This window comes from Synchiropus splendidus, chromosome 18 (genome assembly GCF_027744825.2).
Source record: "Synchiropus splendidus isolate RoL2022-P1 chromosome 18, RoL_Sspl_1.0, whole genome shotgun sequence".
NCBI classification, from domain to species: domain Eukaryota; kingdom Metazoa; phylum Chordata; class Actinopteri; order Syngnathiformes; family Callionymidae; genus Synchiropus; species Synchiropus splendidus.
In genome coordinates, this window is record NC_071351.1 from 13,103,382 (window position 1) to 13,122,707 (window position 19,326).

The 19,326-nt window shown below is 46.0% G+C and overlaps 2 protein-coding genes and 1 long non-coding RNA gene across 6 annotated transcripts; all 3 read left to right on the forward strand.

Annotated features, from left to right (window-relative positions):
- The first annotated feature begins 52 nt into the window (after positions 1-52).
- LOC128749642 (calcium-responsive transactivator-like) lies at positions 53-4,495 on the forward strand. 4 transcript variants are annotated; one of them, XM_053849434.1, is made up of 10 exons: positions 57-378; positions 745-821; positions 888-972; positions 1,059-1,164; positions 1,496-1,624; positions 2,509-2,610; positions 3,134-3,223; positions 3,284-3,373; positions 3,434-3,555; positions 3,621-4,495. In XM_053849434.1, exons 1-10 carry the CDS (start codon positions 310-312, stop codon positions 3,645-3,647), a joined length of 897 nt encoding a protein of 298 aa, XP_053705409.1. In that variant the 5' UTR covers positions 57-309; the 3' UTR covers positions 3,648-4,495. The 4 variants fall into 4 exon arrangements, with proteins under 4 accessions (XP_053705410.1, XP_053705411.1, XP_053705408.1 ...); XM_053849436.1 differs by lacking the exon at positions 3,284-3,373 and having other exon boundaries at positions 54-378; XM_053849433.1 differs by having other exon boundaries at positions 56-378; positions 3,284-3,555.
- A 232-nt stretch (positions 4,496-4,727) lies between these two features.
- Positions 4,728-7,081, forward strand: mtg2 (mitochondrial ribosome-associated GTPase 2). Its single transcript, XM_053849791.1, has 6 exons — positions 4,728-5,106; positions 5,397-5,544; positions 5,603-5,718; positions 5,787-6,005; positions 6,069-6,207; positions 6,275-7,081. The coding sequence occupies exons 1-6, from the start codon at positions 4,882-4,884 to the stop codon at positions 6,670-6,672; spliced, it is 1,245 nt and encodes a 414-aa protein (XP_053705766.1). The 5' UTR covers positions 4,728-4,881; the 3' UTR covers positions 6,673-7,081.
- A 528-nt stretch (positions 7,082-7,609) lies between these two features.
- Positions 7,610-8,759, forward strand: LOC128749979 (uncharacterized). Its single transcript, XR_008412996.1, has 3 exons — positions 7,610-8,347; positions 8,425-8,492; positions 8,564-8,759. It is a non-coding gene; the product is annotated as an uncharacterized LOC128749979 (long non-coding RNA).
- The last annotated feature ends 10,567 nt before the right edge of the window (positions 8,760-19,326 follow it).

A 19,326-nucleotide genomic window follows, 5' to 3' on the forward strand; every position in this document is an offset into this window, starting at 1 on the left:
AATCGGAGGATTCAGGAGGCGACTCTGGACGCAACCACTTCCCCCGAGGGGGCACAGTACTCGTCTGCTCTTTTCCTTATTGAGTCAATCAAGTTGCAGTGTATCATGAGCGAAGAAATATATATACTGATTATTGTATTATTATAGTATTTTCGTCGCTCTTAAGGAAGCAAATCCTCATTGAAAATCTTACATCGAGTGTGCCCCCCCCCTTGCACTTGCGAATGGACGCGCCGTCGAGAAACCAAACACAGGGCTAAAAACAGTTAATAAAAAAAAAGAGCGCCGTTTTATTTCCCACATGTCAGCATGTCGGTGCCGCTGTCTCCGGCGCGTCCAAGAAGCAGAGCGGATGTGACTCCTCAGGCCATTCAAAAGGTGAGTTAACATCGCATTTTTGTTTGAATAAACAGTCGTGCGCCTGAGGTGATGGATGTCAGTTATTGAAATACACTCACCTGCTGTTCTTCCTTTAACAGAGGAATATAATAATAATAATCACTTTTCAGTCCGATCGGATGGAATACATATCTCCTTTAAGTTTCCTATCTCTTGTCATGGTGATATGAGCAGCGTTTTTCAATTCATTTTAGGATGATTAAAATAGTTGCTCTAATTCAACTCAAAGTAAAAAAAAAATAGCTGACCCAGAAAAAATGATCAGAGGCGTGATGAAGCTTTGAGAATCCAGGGCAGCTTTGACAAGTGATGCGACCTTGTGAAGAGAAGTCTTCTTCCTCACAGATGCTGGACGAAAATCACCAGTTAATTCAGTGTATAATGGAGCAGCAGAGCAAAGGCAAGACTGCTGACTGTGCACAGTAAGTAGCACTGGGCTCATGTGTTTCAGGACAAGGCACCTGGATAACTTTTTTATTTTGGGGCAGATATCAGCAGCTCTTGCACCGGAACCTTGTGTACTTGGCCACGATGGCAGATTCCAATCAGAACATACAGTCTCTTCTACCTGCGGTGAGTACACACAGACCTCAAAGTCTGAGCCGAATGTCTTCATGAGGCGTGAACTGGCAGCCTGAAGTTCTCTGCTTTCTCACCAGCCTCCGTCGTCCAACATGGGTGGAGGTTTCTCTGCGAGCAACATGAATGACAGCATGCTCGCCGGCGTGCCCCCTGCGTCCATGATTCCGAGTCAGCTGAGTAACGGTAAGATGGAGTCACAAATGGCCACCACAAATCTTGAAAGCTTGTGTGGTTGTGTGCATTCCCGCCTGACCGGATGAGCAGACTGAACTTGTGCATCACTTGTGAATTTCCTTTCAATATAATGGCTTTATTTTTGAGCTGCTGTTCTGGCAAATGTTATTTTTAAGAGGAGCGTGTTTAAATAAAATGCATCTGAAACAGAACCCCACAGGGAATGTGCCTTTTTGTGCTTTGACGCATCAGCACATTCAATTCCCTGTTTCTCCTCCAGTCTTTTCTGTCATTTAGTAGCTTTAATCCACTCCTTCCTCTGCACTCCGATTCTTTTTAGCCTCCATGTTGCACCAGCAGTCGGGTCCTCACTGCTCAGCCGCTCAGGCCGGAGCCCTCTATCCGGGCCAGTCGGTGATGGCTCAGGGAAGCGGTCAGAGGAGCACAGGAACGTACCGCGCCACGCAGGGTGAGGCGTTTCACTTCAAAGGATCAAAGCGTTCTGCTCACGCGTACTTTTGTTTTTCTCCTAATTTCAGTATGAATAATTCATCACTCAAGAAGCAATTCTTAAGCCTGGGGATGGTGAAATAAAATGTATAATAAATGGAAAAACATACACTTAAAGATGATTAAAAACGGAATAATTTCTACTCAAATTTCAAGATTTCAAACCAAACTGAAAAGGTTTGCTCTCATGTGTCTTGTGATGGACTGCCCCCCTGCGTGTCACCCCTAGTAGCTGGGACACTTTTGTGTCATTTGGCAGAGTATTTGTACCTGTAGAATCAGCTGCATCAGTTGAACAGAAGCCCTGATGCATATGGCTTCAGGAGGCTGTGAGTCCTTTGGCTCTGTTCAGGTGCTCCTGATGACCTTGAAGTATCAATCAGCCAGGCTTCGCAGCAGGTCCTCGCCTCTGTCCGTCACTGTTGTTGGACCTAATAATAGCTCCAGCCTGTCCTGTCATGTTTAGTCCCGGATGTGCAAGCCGGGCATGTCGCCGCGCTGCTACACAAGAACAAGTGGAATCCTTATCAGGAGCTACAGTGGTCTCTTCACAGGTTCTCATTCTGCAGCCTTGCTGTTGACGCCACTGCTGGCTCAGCACATTGGTGGTGAGATTGTTTGATGTCACAGATCTGAGGAAACAATTACGTGATGGGGGGAAGACAGGACCGTTGCTGAGGGTGTGTCTCTATCACTGTATCTTCTCTCTAGAACATGCCTTGAATAGGAACTTTTCCTACCTCACCAGATCCTTGCCAGTCTAATTGTGTGGTCCGGGTCTTCATTGTTCCTCGAAGCTTTCATGGCTTTTTATATCAGCTAGCAATTAGCTTTGTGTCGCAGGTTCTGGTCAGCAGTATGTGGGCCAGGATGAGTTCTACGGAGACCAGTATGGATCCATCAAAAGCTCCAACGAACCTTTGAACCAGTCGTTCTATCCTGAAGGTAACACGCAACGCTGCTTCACCCCGAAATGAGCATGCGTCTGTCATGTGTGACACGTCACCCATGTTTTAGCTTCTCCCCACTGGCTGCTTGTGACTTTTAGAATTGATTCTAAAGTTCTTCTGTGGAGCTTTTCACCCGCTACGTTCCACCGTGGTCCTTGAGGTCAGCTGACCAGCTGCTCCTGGAGGTACATTAAACTAAGCGGAAGATGAGAGGAGACCAGGCTTTCTCAGTCTGTGCCTCCCGACTATGGAATGCCGTCCCTCCCCATGTTAGACAGCAACCATCACTGTCCACTTTTAAAACACAAAAAACACACTTTTACTCTTTGGCTTTTATACAAGTGCACAGTTGATCTTTTTAGTAATTCTTTGTGAATCTGCCCTGTTTCAATTTGATGTATTTATTGTTTTTAATGTCTGTTTTAATGTCTGATTTTACAGTTGTACACCGCTTGGTGACAATTTTGTGTTGCTTTTTGAAGTGTTTTATAAATAAATATGGTGTGGTATGTCTTTAGGCCCCGGCGAGTTTTCATATCAGCAGTGCTCGTACGGAGAGCAGGGTTACGAGCGGCCCTACGATGACTCGTCACATTACTACGAAGGAGGTACTGGCTGTTGCTTTTCTCAGTTCAATTCAGCTTCATTTCATCTGTCATTGACCTCAGGTAACCCCCAGTACAGTCAGCAGCCCGCTGCGTATCAGCCGCCCAGCCAGCAGCCCTTCGCCTCTCAAGGCTACAGCGGACAGGGATACGGTGGGAGCCGCTCTCCTTGCATTAAGATTGATGTTTTCACGTGTCATGTTCTCTCTGTAGGACCAGGCCAGAGTGGATCTCTGCAGTACTCCCATTATCCATCCGCCCCAAACCAACAGTATGGATCCTATCGAGGGTCTGGTTCTGGACCGCAGGCGCCAAGGTCCTACACATATGAGCAGGTAGGACTCTCACCCATGTTTCCTGTAGAATCATCTGCTCTACATATTGTTTGTTTGTGTTGCAGGGTCAGTATGGGAACTATCAGCAATAATGCAGCTTAGAAAAACTCAGCGTTCACTCTTTAAATCAACTCAGCACAGTGGTTCCTGATAACCTGTGTGACCGTTGATGGAAGCTCTGTTGGATCAGTTGGATCTTAAAGCCTCAGCTAAGCCTTATGAAGGTGTTGCTTGGCTTTTACTAGTTTGAATCTAAATAAATAATTCGGGGTTGTAGGTCTTCCTAGTAGGACTCAAATGTATCTCATAAAGGTTCAGAGTTCGGCCTTCTTTTTTACTTGTTGCTTCTAAAGTGGTAGCACACTGGAAACATCTGATAAGGTAGTTTACTTAAAACAAGGGATAATTCATCAGAGAGGTTTCGTGACAACCGCTTCAGAGCACTGAAATATATTGTGTCCTTCATTACAGAGTGGTTCTGAACATACTGTATTTGAAATGTTTATTATAAGCAGCTGACAGGTTTCTCTGCATTGGTTTTAAAATCTATTCACAAGTTCACAAAAACATTTTTTCCCGTTTGGCTTTAAGTGGAGGGTCCGAGATGAGGATCAGAGCCTCTTAACTGGTGCTGGTCCCTCTTGGATTCAGCATGAGACTCTTTAGCTTTTCAGGAGGAGGGTTTGTTTTGGTGTCATGAACAACTGGACTGGAAGCAGAACTGCTGCTCCTCCACACCCAGAGAAGCCTGGATTCAGTACCATAGTATTTATGAAAAGTTTTCTGTGCCATGAAGGCGACTACCATTGTTCATTTATTTATCCTTCACTGTTCATTTGAGAGCTGTTTCAGAACGCTGTATCATATTTTGAAGTACTTGTTGGGCCTTCATGTCTGATGCTGTAAATTTGGTTACTTTGTTATACAAAATAAACCTTGTTCTCAATGAGCGATGTGTCATCTGTCAGTGGTGTCCCTCTATTTTATTTTATTTGATTTTATTTTACACTTTATTTCGAAGCACTTTCCTCGTTTGTGGGCCCCGAGTTGTAGTCGAATCGTGTTGTATTCCGTCTCGGCTGCTCGCGCTCATACAGATTCCAAGCCGGAAGGTGGCAGCAGAGTGCCAAGCGCTCTTTAAACCTATAATTGTCCCGTCAGACTTCCCGTAGTTGTTTTGCCAGGGAAGTCTAAGTAGCGTTACTGAAGCCGCACATGTCCTTCATGAGCACTTTTAAAGATGGTCAGGTGTTTGAATAATTGTTTTTTTTTCCAGCGAGGACGATGTGTTGAAGCTTAATTGTCTTCAGTTTTGGGACCGCCGCGATGTTTGGAGTGAAGTGTTCTCGCTCAGTGTTCGTGGATCCTGTAGTTGGACAACTGTTTCAGAGGGTGAGGGGAGAATATAGAAGTGTCTTCGTGGGCGATTGTTTATCCTCATATGCGGGAAGAGTGATTGTCACCGATCGGGTCGGACGCTTCTGCACCTCGGCGAATCTTGGAGCCAAAGCCCGAGGATCCCGCAAAGAGCAACTGTCAGAGAAGAAATTGGTGTGTAAATCATGATATGCATGTTGTTACTGTTTCAGTTTGAACCTTCATTCGTCCATCCTACTGCAGCACCATTGGCAAAGGAGCACTCTGTCTTTGATCTGATATTTCGTTCAAGTTATTCAGGGTCTGTTTAAGTCTTAAGGGAATATTTAGATGCGGTTTATGAGGCTTTTATTACGGGGGTTGTTGCCTATTCTGAGACCATCAATAACGTTCTGGTTGTTTCCATTCACTCACATATGAAGGCTGATATCTTTGTGGTTATTATTCCTTATTTTTCCTAAAAGACCCGACACTTTGTGGATCACCGGCGGGTGACGCTTGTGGCTGGATCCGGAGGGAAGGGCGCCAGCTGCTTCCACAGTGAGCCCCGGAAAGAATGGGGGGGACCTGATGGAGGCAACGGTGGAGATGGAGGGAGTGTCATCATCAAAGGTGAGTTTCAAATGACCGTGTGTTGCGGTCGATTGAGCGAATCCGTTTTTTTTTCCAGCGTGCCGAGTTGTCAAGTCGTTGGCTCAGATAGTCCCTATGTATAAAGGAGAAGATGGGGAGCCGGGTCGGAGCAAGAACTGCTACGGGAAGAACGGCAGCCCAACCTACATTAGTGTGAGTCCACCAGAACCAAGTGATTGATGAAGTGGAGCACTTGGGTGGGTGATGCTGTCAACTTCCAGGTCCCTGTCGGTACAGTGGTGAAGGAGGAGGGCAAGACTGTTGTGGACCTTTCGCAACACGGCCAGGAGTATGTCGCTGTGTTTGGGGGTGCTGGGGGGAAAGGCAACAGATTCTTTTTGTCCAACGAGAACCGCGCTCCTGTGATGTCGACTCCTGGGGAAGCAGGGGAAGAGAGAGTCCTTCAGCTGGAGCTGCGTACCATGGCACATGCAGGCCTGGTGAGAGGTGCATCTCTTACTGGTGTGTCTTCAACATTTAATTCTGAAAACTACACTCCTCAGGTTGGATTTCCAAATGCAGGGAAGTCGTCGCTGCTGCGAGCGATCTCCAATGCCAGGCCGGCGGTGGCTGCTTACCCTTTCACGACACTCAATCCTCACGTCGGCATCGTGCAGTACCGGGATCACGAGCAGGTCGCAGGTAAACCGAGTGCTTCAGGTCCTCGTGAGTGTCGATTCCAACTGAACCCTTCTTCTGTTGCGCTCAGTTGCCGACATCCCCGGCATCATCCAAGGAGCTCATCTGAATCGCGGCCTGGGAATGGCATTTCTGCGTCACATCGAACGTTGCCGTTTCCTCCTTTTTGTCCTGGACCTGTCGGCTCCAGAACCATGGACTCATTTGGACCAACTCCGCTTCGAGCTGGACCAGTATGAGCCTGGACTGTCTCAAAGGCCTCAAGCAATCGTCGCCAATAAGATGGACCTCCCAGAGGCAAGGGACAATTTAGTGAGTCTGAAGAGCAGGGTCACCCACAAGGTCATACCCGTGTCTGCACTCACGGGTCAGAACACAGAGGAGCTCATCCTGCACCTCAGACAGCTGTACGATGGCTATGTGCAGGGAGAGGGGGGCAGAGGGAGACACCCGATCGTGAGGTGGTAATAAACGCAGGTGATGGAAATAGATGCTATGTCTGCAATTTATGTAAACTCAATTTACTGTAACTGTTTTAACTTTTTCAATTAGATCACATATGAATTCGGTGTCATGCTTTGTATGACTTGCGTCGAATAAATTTTTTCCCGCTTTTCTGCAGTGACCTTTACTAGCCATACGATGGCAGCAGAGAGCCATGTAGTAACTTGGATGACGCTTTGTATTTAATGTGTGAAATTGCTGCGTTCATGACGTGTCAATTCAGATTGCTATTGTGACACAGAGGTTGTTGTTGATGTCCCACTGTTGCCTTCATTTTTGTAACCCTCCAATTGTCGACAAAGGGCCGTAATTGTGTGTTATTTTCCTTGAAAAATACTCAGTCTGCCCTTCACTGTCCCCGGTACAAATAAACTGACATGTGTAAACATGCCTTGCTTCAGTGGAGAGCAACAAATAAAACCCTGCATTTCCAACACCCAATCCAGTCTGGGAGAGTTTGATGAGCCTCTTGGAGGGCAGAGGTTGGGAAGTGATGAAGACTAAACTCCAACTGGAAGAAGGTCCATCCTGATGACGCACGTGTGAAAGCTTGATGCTATTTGAGCCACTGGGAACTCAAGGAATGCTGTTCTTCACTGAAGGCTTCCACCATGATGTCAGTGCCTTTGAAAATATGCAGGTCACATGACGACCAGCTGAGTATGATCTTGGATCTTGGATACAGGACAGGGGTCTCCTCTTGACCCCTGTCCTGTATCTCCGAATGGCTCCTTCCATTTTAAACCAGTCAATCAGAACCTGCCAATGTTTCCCGCCATTTTTCATGTGCCGCACACCCCAGACCCGCCTCTGCAGGAAACCTCAGCCAATCCGCATCAAGCTTCTTCAGCAGCTCACCTGCTTTGCGTTTGCTCATTACTCTCTTGAGTTTGAAGCCACCACAGCCTCTGCTTGACTTGTGGGTTCTTTGTTTCCTTTCCCACCTGTCGTGTGTTTGACCTGACTGGACCGAGCTCTCGAGGATCCCTGGAAGCTGAGCTAAGTGCTTTGTCTGGTCAAGCTTTTCTCATTGTGTTTGTAGCTGCTGTGTGTCGGAGTGAAGCTGAACAAAGTTGGTTCATGTTCCTCAAACTTTCCTGCTGAAATGTCTGTTAAACTGACCTCGACTGACTGACTGACTGAAATTACTCATCATAACCTCAGTTGACTCGCAACACTCAGCGCGAACGTCAAACCGTTACCTACGCAAGCGAAGTATCAAATGAAGCTTCATTTGTTGTTAGTCACGTGATTTCTTCCGCTTCGTCTCGTGCTGTGAAACCGTGCTGCGTTTGGGTGTCACTGGTGTTGATTCTTCTTCATCCTGTTTGTGTATCTGCTGGAAGATGTTGGCTAGTCTCACTCTACTCCACAGCTGCCAGTCTGCTTCCTGAGAGACCAACTGGACCAACTCTCCCCTGCCTTTGGACCACCAGGCTCTGACGGTCACGCCGGACAGCTCACCTCACGCTGGCTTTATCTCTAGAATTCCTCACTGATTCTTCCTGTGAAGCTAATCTGTGCTGCTCTCTTGCAACCTCTAGATCCTTCAGTAAAACCTCCTGCATCCACTGAAGGTTCTTCTCTCCAACATCCCAGGAATCAATGCTCCACTTGTTCTCCTCGGTGACTAACACAGGTGAGTCCACCTTTCACATTCCTTCCTTTCCTCAAACTCCTTTGCAGCAAACAGCCCAACTGCTTTTCTTTGCACAGCTGCACCGATGAAGTGAAGGTCATCCTCCACAGCTCTCAGCTGAGATCTGGATCATCTGTTGCACCAGGTGAGTATCTGGCTTCAAATTTGTATTGAAGTTAGAAGAAAGTATTGAAGCAAGTATCCTTCAACCTGCAGGCTCAAGAGCACGCTGGAAGAACCAAACACTGATGCAATTCAGGATCCACTGTGGTTTGATCCTTCACACTCTACATACCAGTGTCGAAGCAGCAGACTGGTCTCTCCCTCTTCTGTCACTGCAGATGCCCAGGTCAAAGTTCAGCTGACCAAACTCGTGATGCTGGTGAGCATCATGCACCATCTTCAGTCACCTGAGCCAGAACTGAGTGCATTGAGGTCTGGTTGCATGTCATGGAAATATTTCAGCTACTTTCAGCACCTTTGAGTGAGAAGATCCTTTTCTCTTGCTTCTCCAGTGCTTGAACTTATTACTGCAGACGACCATGGACTTGATGGGTTTACTCGCCAACAGACTGGAATTAAAGTGGACTTCAAGTCTGCAGTGATGTGGAGCCACTTGGGGCAACTTTGAGCTTCAGCCTGATCTCCCATTTCCAGGAGTTCTTGGACGTCGTGGGTCTGACATTCATGAGTGAGGAGTGCCACCTACTGTACACCAGTGAGGCCAAGATGGAGTCAGTTGGAAAAGACCTTGTCCCCATTAACCTCCTCACGGACCTTCCACAGTAAAGTAGGATGTTGTTGCTTCCTGCTCATGCTGATGTCAGCACATTTTATTCCTTCAGTGACTCTGGACTACAGCCAGTCCTGGATTGGTGACCTGAACCTGGAAGTTCCCAGTGCCTTCAACAACCATCCAGGCCGTCACTGCTGAGTGTGGAGAGCAACAATATGGTGACCTGCATCATGGAGTCCTCAGGAAACTCTGTTCATTTCCACTCTGATTTGAGCTCATGTTTATTTCCAGTTCTTGGACCACTCACTCCACTTCACAGCAGTGACCCAAATCTCACTCCAGACCTCCTTGGTGGCCTACAGAACTGGGGTGCTGCTTCCTAAACCACCAAGTTCTTAGGTGGATCTCAGCAGCATCTGAACAAAAATATAAATATAAGAATCTGTATTTTCCTCCAGAGAAGGATCAGGATGCTGGAAGGCGCCAGTAAAGGTGAGTCCATCCTTGCTTCCTCCACTGTTCTGTCTCATGTTATTCAATATTTGGACGGTGGTCCACACATGGCTCCTCTCACACCTCTTTGTCGTTACAGAGGAACAGGTGGATCCAGATGGAGTCCTGTTTGACTGGCAGCTTCAGCAGCAGCTTCTGTTTGAATAAGGACTTTGATTCTGAGGTGCACAGGTCTGTTACTGTGGTCAAATGTCTTCGTGTTTTTACCTCCAACCACCAAGTACTGGAGTATAAATCCTCGCTGCAGTTGGTTCTGTACTCCAGTACTGTTGTGACGGAGTTGTTCAGGTTTCAGGTCTTGGACACAAGATAATCTTCAAACCTTCTGCTGCGTAATGACCCGGGTCACTGAGCTCTCCCAAACATCACCTGTGTTCCACTTTGTCTCTTCTATATCCAACGATTCATTACGGTTCTGGTGCTGCGCCGTCTGCTCCTAAGGTTGTCTGAATACAGTTCATGTGTTTTTGTTTTTTTTTGTTTTTTTACCTCCAATCACCCAGTACTGGAGTATAAATCCTCACTGCAGTTGCTTCTGTACTCCAGTACTGTTGTGAGTTGGTCAGGTTTTTGGTCCACTTGAAGTACTGCTATGATCCATCCAGGGTGGATGGACTATAGTAAATACAGATCAGTCTACCTGTTCTGGTGGTGTAATACCGTGGGTTCTGCACATGACCTCCATGGTACGTTTATCAATGTCTTGTGTTCAAGTGTAAAACTCAAGTGCTGATTCAGCATTTAAAAACACTATCCTCATTAAATCCATCCATTTCCACTTGTTTGAACCTGGGTCCGGTTGCCATCTTCAAACCTGCTGCTGCGTGATGACCCGGGTCACTAAGCTCTTCCAAAGATCACCTGTGTTCCACTTTGTCTCTTCTGTATCCAGTGTTTTATTACTGTGTATCAATGAGATACAAAGGTTTGGGGCCCCAAATACTGAGCCTAGTTGAACTCCACTCTCAGTTCTGGTGCTGCTCCATCTGCTTCTAAGGTTGTCTGAATACAGTTGTAGTTCCTCTTGAGTCACAGCAGCTTTCAACACACATGAGGTCACCTCTGGCTCCGAAACAAAGGGTTTGCACAACAGCTTCCTGGTCTCAGACTTGGAGCAACACTGAAGTACATTCATTCCCTTCATCCTCTCTGGTGTCCAGAGCAAAATGTCTGAATTGTTTTGAAAATGAAGACTTTACTGCATTCAACCTGTCCTCTCATCCCATCCTCATAGTAACATCATGGTCCTCTCACCTCTTCACCACAGCAAATGAGCTGAGCACTGTCCTCATGTTCTTCACTACCCTCACGTACTCCTCACTTCCTCCAACAGTCACTTCCTCTGACTGCTGACAGACTTTCTGGACAATGACAACTGCTGCAGCTCTCTGACCTCTGTGCTGTCTTCAGCGTTCTGAAACTGAACTGAAGAGAACAGAATTGCGTGTTTGTTTTTTGTCATCTGTTCATGTAGTTTCTTCTGCATCTGTCTCTATTCCTCTCATCACACCTCTAAGCAACGTTTATGACTTTCCTCCTTGATCCAATCTCTCACAACAAACAAGAGCTGAGCTCTGGTTTCATGTGTACTCATTCATGTTCTGAACTACCCTCACACGCTCCTGATGATCCTAAAGTCCTCCAACTATGGTGCACTTCCGCTACACATCCTCTCAGCAAATGTATTAATGCTTGCAGCACGTTGACGTGTTCTCCTTCCCTGTATTGTTGATGCCTGTTTAAGTCCTGGTTTCTTCATCCTGCTGCTTCTAAGCATTTTGTTCTGTACAGTTGAATGAACTGAAGTGTCTCATGTGATCTTCCAGCTGCCTGTTGAGTTAAAACACTTCCTTCTATGATCCTGTTTATATTCAATGTGTTTTTTTTTTTATACTTTCAGTTTCCCAGCCTGGGATCAAGAAAGTCAATCTGTCTCTACAGAACTCAACTGCCTGTGAATTTCTTCTGCTTCATTGCAGTTGAAATGTATTCACTAGTCATTCAGTCTCATCCCTCCACCTCACCTCTGCCTTCATATGCTTCAGCATACTTCCTCTCTCACTGCTGCCATGGACTTTGTGTAGAACTCCTGCAGCACTTTTCCTCACTGTCAAGTCTGGTCTCCGGTTTGAACTCGTCGGTTCTGGTCTTGTTTTTCAGTGAGTAGTTTAACATGAGTTTAAAGCATCTTCCTGGTGTCTCATTTGTTCAATATCGGCTGAGCTGCTTTGTCATGTCTCTAACGCACTGTTCCTCTGCTTATCTTTCTCCATCAACATGTTTGAAGCAGGTTGTCATCCACAGATTTCTCCCCTCCAATGACCAAACTGCACTTTGTTTCATGAAAGTTAAATAAAAGATTCTAGACTTGAGTCATGGCTGGTCATTTCTGGGATGCTTGGGTATCAATTGGTATAATTTTTCCTTATGTGAAGGGAAAAAAAAAATCCTTGTTACATGCTGTGAAATAAAGTTAAACTAAATTCTAGATTTGAGTCACGGCGGGTCTTTCAACCGATCTTTACAGTCAGAGCCTCTCAAAACTCCAATGGAGGATGGAAGTATTTGTCATAAGCCCTTATAGCACCCAGCTGAACCCCGAGGTGGGGACACAGCCCCCACCCCGACCTGCGCCCAGGACGGCCGATCCAGATCACCGGGGGAGCGTGGGATTCGAACTCGGTACCAATCGAGGCGTACGAGCACTGCTGCATTGCCTGCTGAGGACTCGGTTGAAGCCACCACTACACCAGCTCACCTTCACACCTCACGCTGGGCTGCCAGCACGTTTCTCTCCAACAACTGCACCTGGAAAACTTCACTGAGACATGAGTGGGATTTGAACCCAGGCGGTTTCTGCTTGCCTGACCTTTGTGCGTTCATCCAGATTTCCACATTATGGTTTGTCCTGCACATTCAGTCAACCAAAGCCACTCACTGGATTAACCTCGTCTTGTGGTCAACATGTAGAATTGCAGAGAACCGACGCCATCGTCTGCTGGCAGCGACACTCAGGTGATTCAGATGTAGCTTTGATGAGAATGAGGGTTTCTATTCTCAAGTGATGCTGACTGAGCGCTGTACATTTCACCTGTGATTCAGTGAAGTCATGGAGATCAACACGTCTCACTCTCTTTTCCAAGGTCGACCTGGAGTGTCAGGAGTCACCAAGGACGGGCGTGACAGGTGTCCAGCCCGGCAGGACGGAGACGGCTCTGACAGTGACTGGATGAGTCAGAGTTCACCATGTGAACATCACCTGTATCTTGGGACAGTGTCCTTATTTTTAAAGTCCACAAGATGGCGCTCTTTGCTCGACAATCTTCAGCTTTCAACAACCATCTCAAAGTAACCTCACATTCATGTTTAAAGCTTTATCAGGTATCTCAATGATCATTTGAAGCACAAAAGGTCAGCGACCCATGTTCCAGATAGTGTGTGGGGAAAGGTGCTTTTATAAGTACGGACATCGAAACAGAGCGTCTGAACACTTCTGAGTCATGACAGAACACACAACAAACCAAAACACTTTAATGTTCAACATCACTTGTCAACACTGACAGGTTGGCACCTCACGCCCAACAACATCCAACCAGTTTGGCGAGGTGCTTGGAACCGCAGTTCCTTTCTCTTTATCTGTTGCTGGAACACAGAGGCGGCTCAATGACACCGGCACCATCGCTTCAAATCACTCAGCTGCATTCCCACCCCCTGAACTTCCTGTTCCAAATCAGGCTGAAGTGTTCGTATCTACCCCTCGTAAAAAAAAAAAAAAACATTTGCTTTCATAAACAGTAGAAACCATCGGAGCCTTGCGGTGCTCGTTTCTGCTGGGATCGGACCACTTCACCAGAAGACTGCAGCTTATGAGTCAGGGCTGCCAGTGGTTACACTTTTTTTTAAAGATTTATTTTCACTCAAAACTTGAACATTAAAGTTCCTGATTCATTGCAGCATTTGTTGATCAGGGCACAGAGAAGGAAGTCGCTCCATCACCATCGAAGAATGGAGGAGAAAGTGAAGTCAGACAGTTCAATTCATTTAGCACAGGCTGGGAAACTGGAGTGGAGCAGCGGTGTTTGAAGAATATAGACAGGACAGTCAAGTAACAGGTTTTTATCAATTCACCAGGTCGGTTTCTGTGAAGATCGAAGGTGATATGACAGACTATTGGCAGCCAACTTCCTGGATACTGCGTCCATTAAACCTACGAGAAGAACTGCAACCAGGATGATCCACAACGTCTTCACGTACCTGAAGAGTAAAAACACAAGCAAGTGCAGGCTCAGAATAAAGGGCTGGTGAAAAGCCAGAGAGGGAGAGACGAAGCCTCTGATCCATGTTCCAGAGCGGAGCGGTCGACAAGGACATGATGGACATGGGGCCAAGGTTAGAGAACATCTGTAACCTCTGTACAAACATACAATGAAGAAACACTACTTGAATGAGAGATTGTTGAGCACACCCTACTGTACTCCCACACCTCCTCTACGGAGTGGAGGTGAGGCGTAACACCTATCAAAGTGACACAAGATCACTGCTTCAGGAACAGAAGAAGGCTGATAGAATCATGTACAAGGCAGATCACAGACCAATGAACTGTTTGCTAAAGCAAGGGTGCTCCAGCTACCTGAGAGGTCGCAGATCATCTCCAAAGACTGTTGTAAACTAACTCCCGATGAGGAGGAGCAGAGAAGAAGAGGGAGCTTCTTCCACCCATATGCTAGAACCACACAGAGACAAATGTACACGACAGTAGTGGGAGTGAAAACGTGGAACTCACTGACAAAGGAAGTGGGGAAAAATAACTGCACAAGCCGATGGCTTTCAAGTATGTGACTCAGAAAATGCAAGATGAGAAAACTTCAAAGGAACTGGAAGTTCATGAAGGACCTCACACAGACAACTTTACACAGCTACACACAACCACTGTTGGAAAAATATTGGAAAAAAGATTGTTGAGGGGCAAAAATTATTGGATGCGTTACTTACCGAAATGTAACTTCTATGAATAGATGCAACGGCCTTTGCTATTGGTTACGGCCACTCTGAGGTCCCGCCTCACGCCTGAGTATCGATTGATTGGCCAGTACAAGTCCTCCTTTGAAGTTACCTATTGTAACTTCAGTTCTATGAATACGTGTGATTCCCTCTAACAGGATTTGCTATTGGCTACACACCTAGCTGTAACTGGCTGATATTGTATGCAATGCAACAAGAAGCCATGTGGTATTAAAGTTACGAAAGTAGTTTATTTCAGTCCAATATCAAACAACTTTTTAATCTTGACTTGATCTGAAGGCTCAAAGAACAGAGATGAGTCATGACACTTCTGCGCGAATGACATGTCATCAGTAGGTTTACGATTGTGTAACTGTCAGTCATTACTCCTCACTCACACTTGTTCATCCTCCATTCGTCATGCATCAGTGTGCGTGAGGAGCTGCTTCTGGGTTGACAAATTTCCAAGTGTCAAATAACTTGTCACATAGGGCATTGACAATGTTTCAGAGCAGATTAAAATAAACAAACATGCTTGCTACGCCTGTGACACCGTTGCTGCTTTTCCATACGCCAGGTGTCACATGACCAAGACTGAGTCTGATTGGACTCCTGTTGGAATACTGCCAACTGCTGTCCATTTGATCTTACTACACTCATTAAATTTAACATGAAATACATAAATGAAATGTCTCACAGTTGAGCACTGTCATTTAAGGAAGAGAGCGGGCGCACTTCAGACGACGGTCGCTGCCTCACTTCAAAGCTTTCACTTTGTGCCGGGGCCACGTGCAGGGTGCTTCAGCTGGAGCGCCACCATGATGAAGACAGGATGGGTCGGAAGGGTCACAGCGCACTGCCCTGACACGCCTTCAGCCTTTCACTTGGAAGGAAAACAAATGTCAATTTTATTGTTCAGAAACTCAATATTTTGACTCAGACCCTGCTACGTACTTACTGTACATCTTGACCCACACCAATCCAGAGAACAGCAGACAACTCGAGAACGGAGGAGAAACAAACGTGCTCCTGACAGTACCCATGTCAGGTTGTGGTAGCGAACAAATGGTTAGATGAGGAAGCATTACTGGCCACTTGCGTTGATAAAAATACATCGGGTAACAATGGACAAATAACATTTATTTCAACCCACTCGACAGCATGTAACATTGAAAACTTATCAGTGAAGGGGAGTTGAATGAAAATCTGAACTGACGTTGACAACTCTGGAACAGTACAAAGGTTCTGTGTTCTCATGGGTCAAGCCAGTGAGAAGTGAACTGGAGTTATAAGACTGAGATGCGCATGAACCCCACTGTACACAAATGACAAGTCAATCTGAAACACAGCAATAAAGTGAACTTTATTTCAACAGAAAAATACAATTTGAACATAGTTATTGGTTAAGACTTGGCACTCAGGGAGGAGCATCAGAAGTACATAGAAGCAGCACAGAAGCATCTATTTAGACCACCAAAGCAATGGCTCTCATCTCCCCAAAATGACAAGTCATTCATGACTCAGATCTTGAAATGAAATTAACTGTAAATACATGTTTAAGGAGATACAGTTTGAACCTCAACATTTGAGTGTAATCTGATTTTATTTTTGAGACATGACATTGTCAATGATCGAGATTTAAAAGCTGACTCACAATTCAGTTTTACACAAGATATTATAGAGGAGGATAAGAACCTCCCCAAAATGGTCATGTGTTATGCACAAGTACAGAGGAACAAGTACGGTTCAAAGACAAATTTACGTTACTATTGATCCGAGGCTGGGGAAACTCCAGCAGCAACAGTATTGAAGTTAAAATAGAGGCAAAATTACATAAATGAATCAGTGTCATAAGTTGAAGTGTTGAGAATTCAACAGGCGGGTTTTTGCTAAAGACAGGATGGAGGTCAGAGAGTTGCAGCAGTTGTCAATGTACAGAAAGTCGATGTCAGTAGTCAGAGGAAGTATAGTATTGTTGGAAGTGAAGAACATGGATGAGGACAGAGCTGAGCTCTTGTTTGCTGTGGTGATGAGGTTAGAGGAGAGTCTCAAGGACCATGTTTGAAGATGTGAAGGTGTGAGAGGCATTAAAACAGAAAAGCACAATATTACCACAGAGGGAAGAGAGTAGCTATGTTGAATACAGTATCAAGTCTTCAGTGTAAGGAGTTGTGAAATGGTGTTAGTGTTTATATAAAAAAAAATTAAAAAAAATTTCACTGAACACCTGAGAGCATGAAGGGAGTAACTGAAGAGGTCGACCTCATGAGTGTGTTGTGTTGAAAATGGCTGTGGCTCAAGAGGAACAGAGCAGAACTACAACTGTATTCGACCTTAAAACAGATGGAGCAGCACCAGAACTATGAGAGTGGAGTTCAACAAGGCTCAGTCTCTGGGACACAAACCTTTGATATCATTGATACACAAATCATTGAATACAGAAGAAACAAAGTGGAACACAGGTGATGTTTTGGAGAGTTCAGTGACCCGGGTCATTACGCAGAAGGTTTGAAGATTATCTTGTGTCTACTATGATCCATCCACTCTAGATGGATCATAGTATTACCTCAAGTGGACCAAAACCTGACCAACTCTGTCACAACAGTACTGGAGTACAGAAGCAACTGAAGTGAGGATTTATACTCCAGTACTGGGTGGTTGGAGATAAACACATGAAGACATTTGACCACAGTAACAGACCTGTGCACCTCAGAATCAAAGTCCTTTATTCAAACAGAAGCTGCTGCTGAAGCTGGCAGTCAAACAGGACTCCATTTGGATCCACCTGTTCCTCTGTAACAAAGAGACGTGAGAGGAGCCATGTGTGGACCACCGTCCAAATAGAGGAACAAGAGACAGAATAGTAGAGGAAGCAAGGATGGACTCACCTTCACTGCCACCTTCCAGCATCCTGATCCTTCTCTGGAGGAAAATACAGATATTGTTTTATTTATTTTTGTCTTGATGCTGAGAACTAGCTTCGAACTCAGTCATATGGGAAGCAGACTGGCAGTTGTGTAGGCCACCAAGGAGGTCTGGAGTGAGACTTGGGTCACTGCTGAGAAGTAGAGCGAGTGGTCCAAGAACTGAAAATAAACATGAGCTCAAATCAGAGTGGAAATGAACAGAGTTTCCTGAGGACTCCATGATGCAGGTCACCACATTGTTGCTCTCCACACTCAGCAGTGACGGCCTGGATGGCGTTGAAGGCACTGGGAACTTCCAGGTTCAGGTCACCAATCCAGGACTGGCTGCAGTCCAGAGTCACTGAAGGAACAGGTGTTGAAGATCAAGTATCTGAAATGTGCTGACATGAGCAAGAAAAACTTCTCACAGCATCAACATCATACGTCACTGAAGGTCGGTGAGCAGATGTGTTGTTGATGGGGACAAAGTCTCCTTTCCCAGCTGACTCCACCTTGGTCTTGCTAGAGTGCAGTTGGTGGCGCTCTTCACTCCCCATGAATGTCACAGACTCACATCCAAGGACTCCTGGAAATAGATCAGGTTGAAACTCGAATAATAGTTTCACTGTGGAAATGAACAGAATATTGCCCCAGGTGCCTCAAGTCATCTCCCAGCAGTTTGGTCAGCTGAACTTTGACCTGGGCGTCTGCAATGACAGAAGAGGGAGAGACCAGTCTGCTGCTGAGACACTAGTACTGGTAGTGTGTGAAGGATCAAACCACAGTGGATCCTGAACTGCATCAGTGTTGGGTTCTTCCAGCGTGCTCTTGAGCCTGTAGGTTGAAGGACACTTGCTTCAGTACTTTTACTCTACTCCAACTTCAATACAAGTAATTGAATTGAAGGCAGATACTTTCTGGAGCAACAGATGATCCAGATCTCAGCTGAGAGCTGTGGAGGATGACCTTCACTTCATCGGTGCAGCTGTGCAAAGAAAAGCAGTTGGGCTGTTCGCTCCGAGAGTTTGAGGAAAGGAAGGAATGTGAAAGGTGGACTCACCTGTGTTGGAGTCACTGAGGAGAACGAGCGAAGCGTTGATTCCTGGGATGTTGGAGAGAAGAACCTTCAGTGGATGCAGGAGGTTTTACTGAAGGATCTAGAGGTTGCTAGAGAGCAGCACAGATTAGCCTCACAGGAAGAATTCTAGAGATAAACCCAGCGTGAGGTGAGCTGTCTGGTGTGACCGTCAGAGCCTGGTGGTCCAGAGGCAGGGGAGAGTTGGTCCAGTTGGTCTCTCAGGAAGCAGACTGGCAGCTATGGAGTAGAGGGAGACTAGCCAACATCTTCCAGCAGATACACAAACAGGATGAAGAAGAATCAACACCAGTGACAGCGCAGCACGGTTTCGGTGCGCGAGTCAAAGCGGAAGAAATCACGTGACTAACAACAAATGAAGCTTCATTTGATATTTCGCTTGTGTAGGTAACGGTTTGACGTTCACGCCGAGTGTTGCGAGTCAACGGAGGTTATGATGAGTCATTTCAGTCAGTCAGTCAGTCAGTCGAGTGCAGTTTAGGAGACATTTGAGATGAGAAAAGCTTGACCAGACAAAGCACTTAGCTCAGCTTCCAGGGATCCTCGAGAGCTCGGTCCAGTCAGGTCAAATACACGACAGGTGGGAAAGGAAACAAAGAACCCACAAGTCAAGCAGAGGCTGTGGTGGCTTCAAACTCAAGAGCGTAATGAGCAAACGCAAAGCAGGTGAGCTGCTGAAGAAGCTTGATGCTGATTGGCTGAGAGGGGAAGCAAGGGGCGGGAAGTG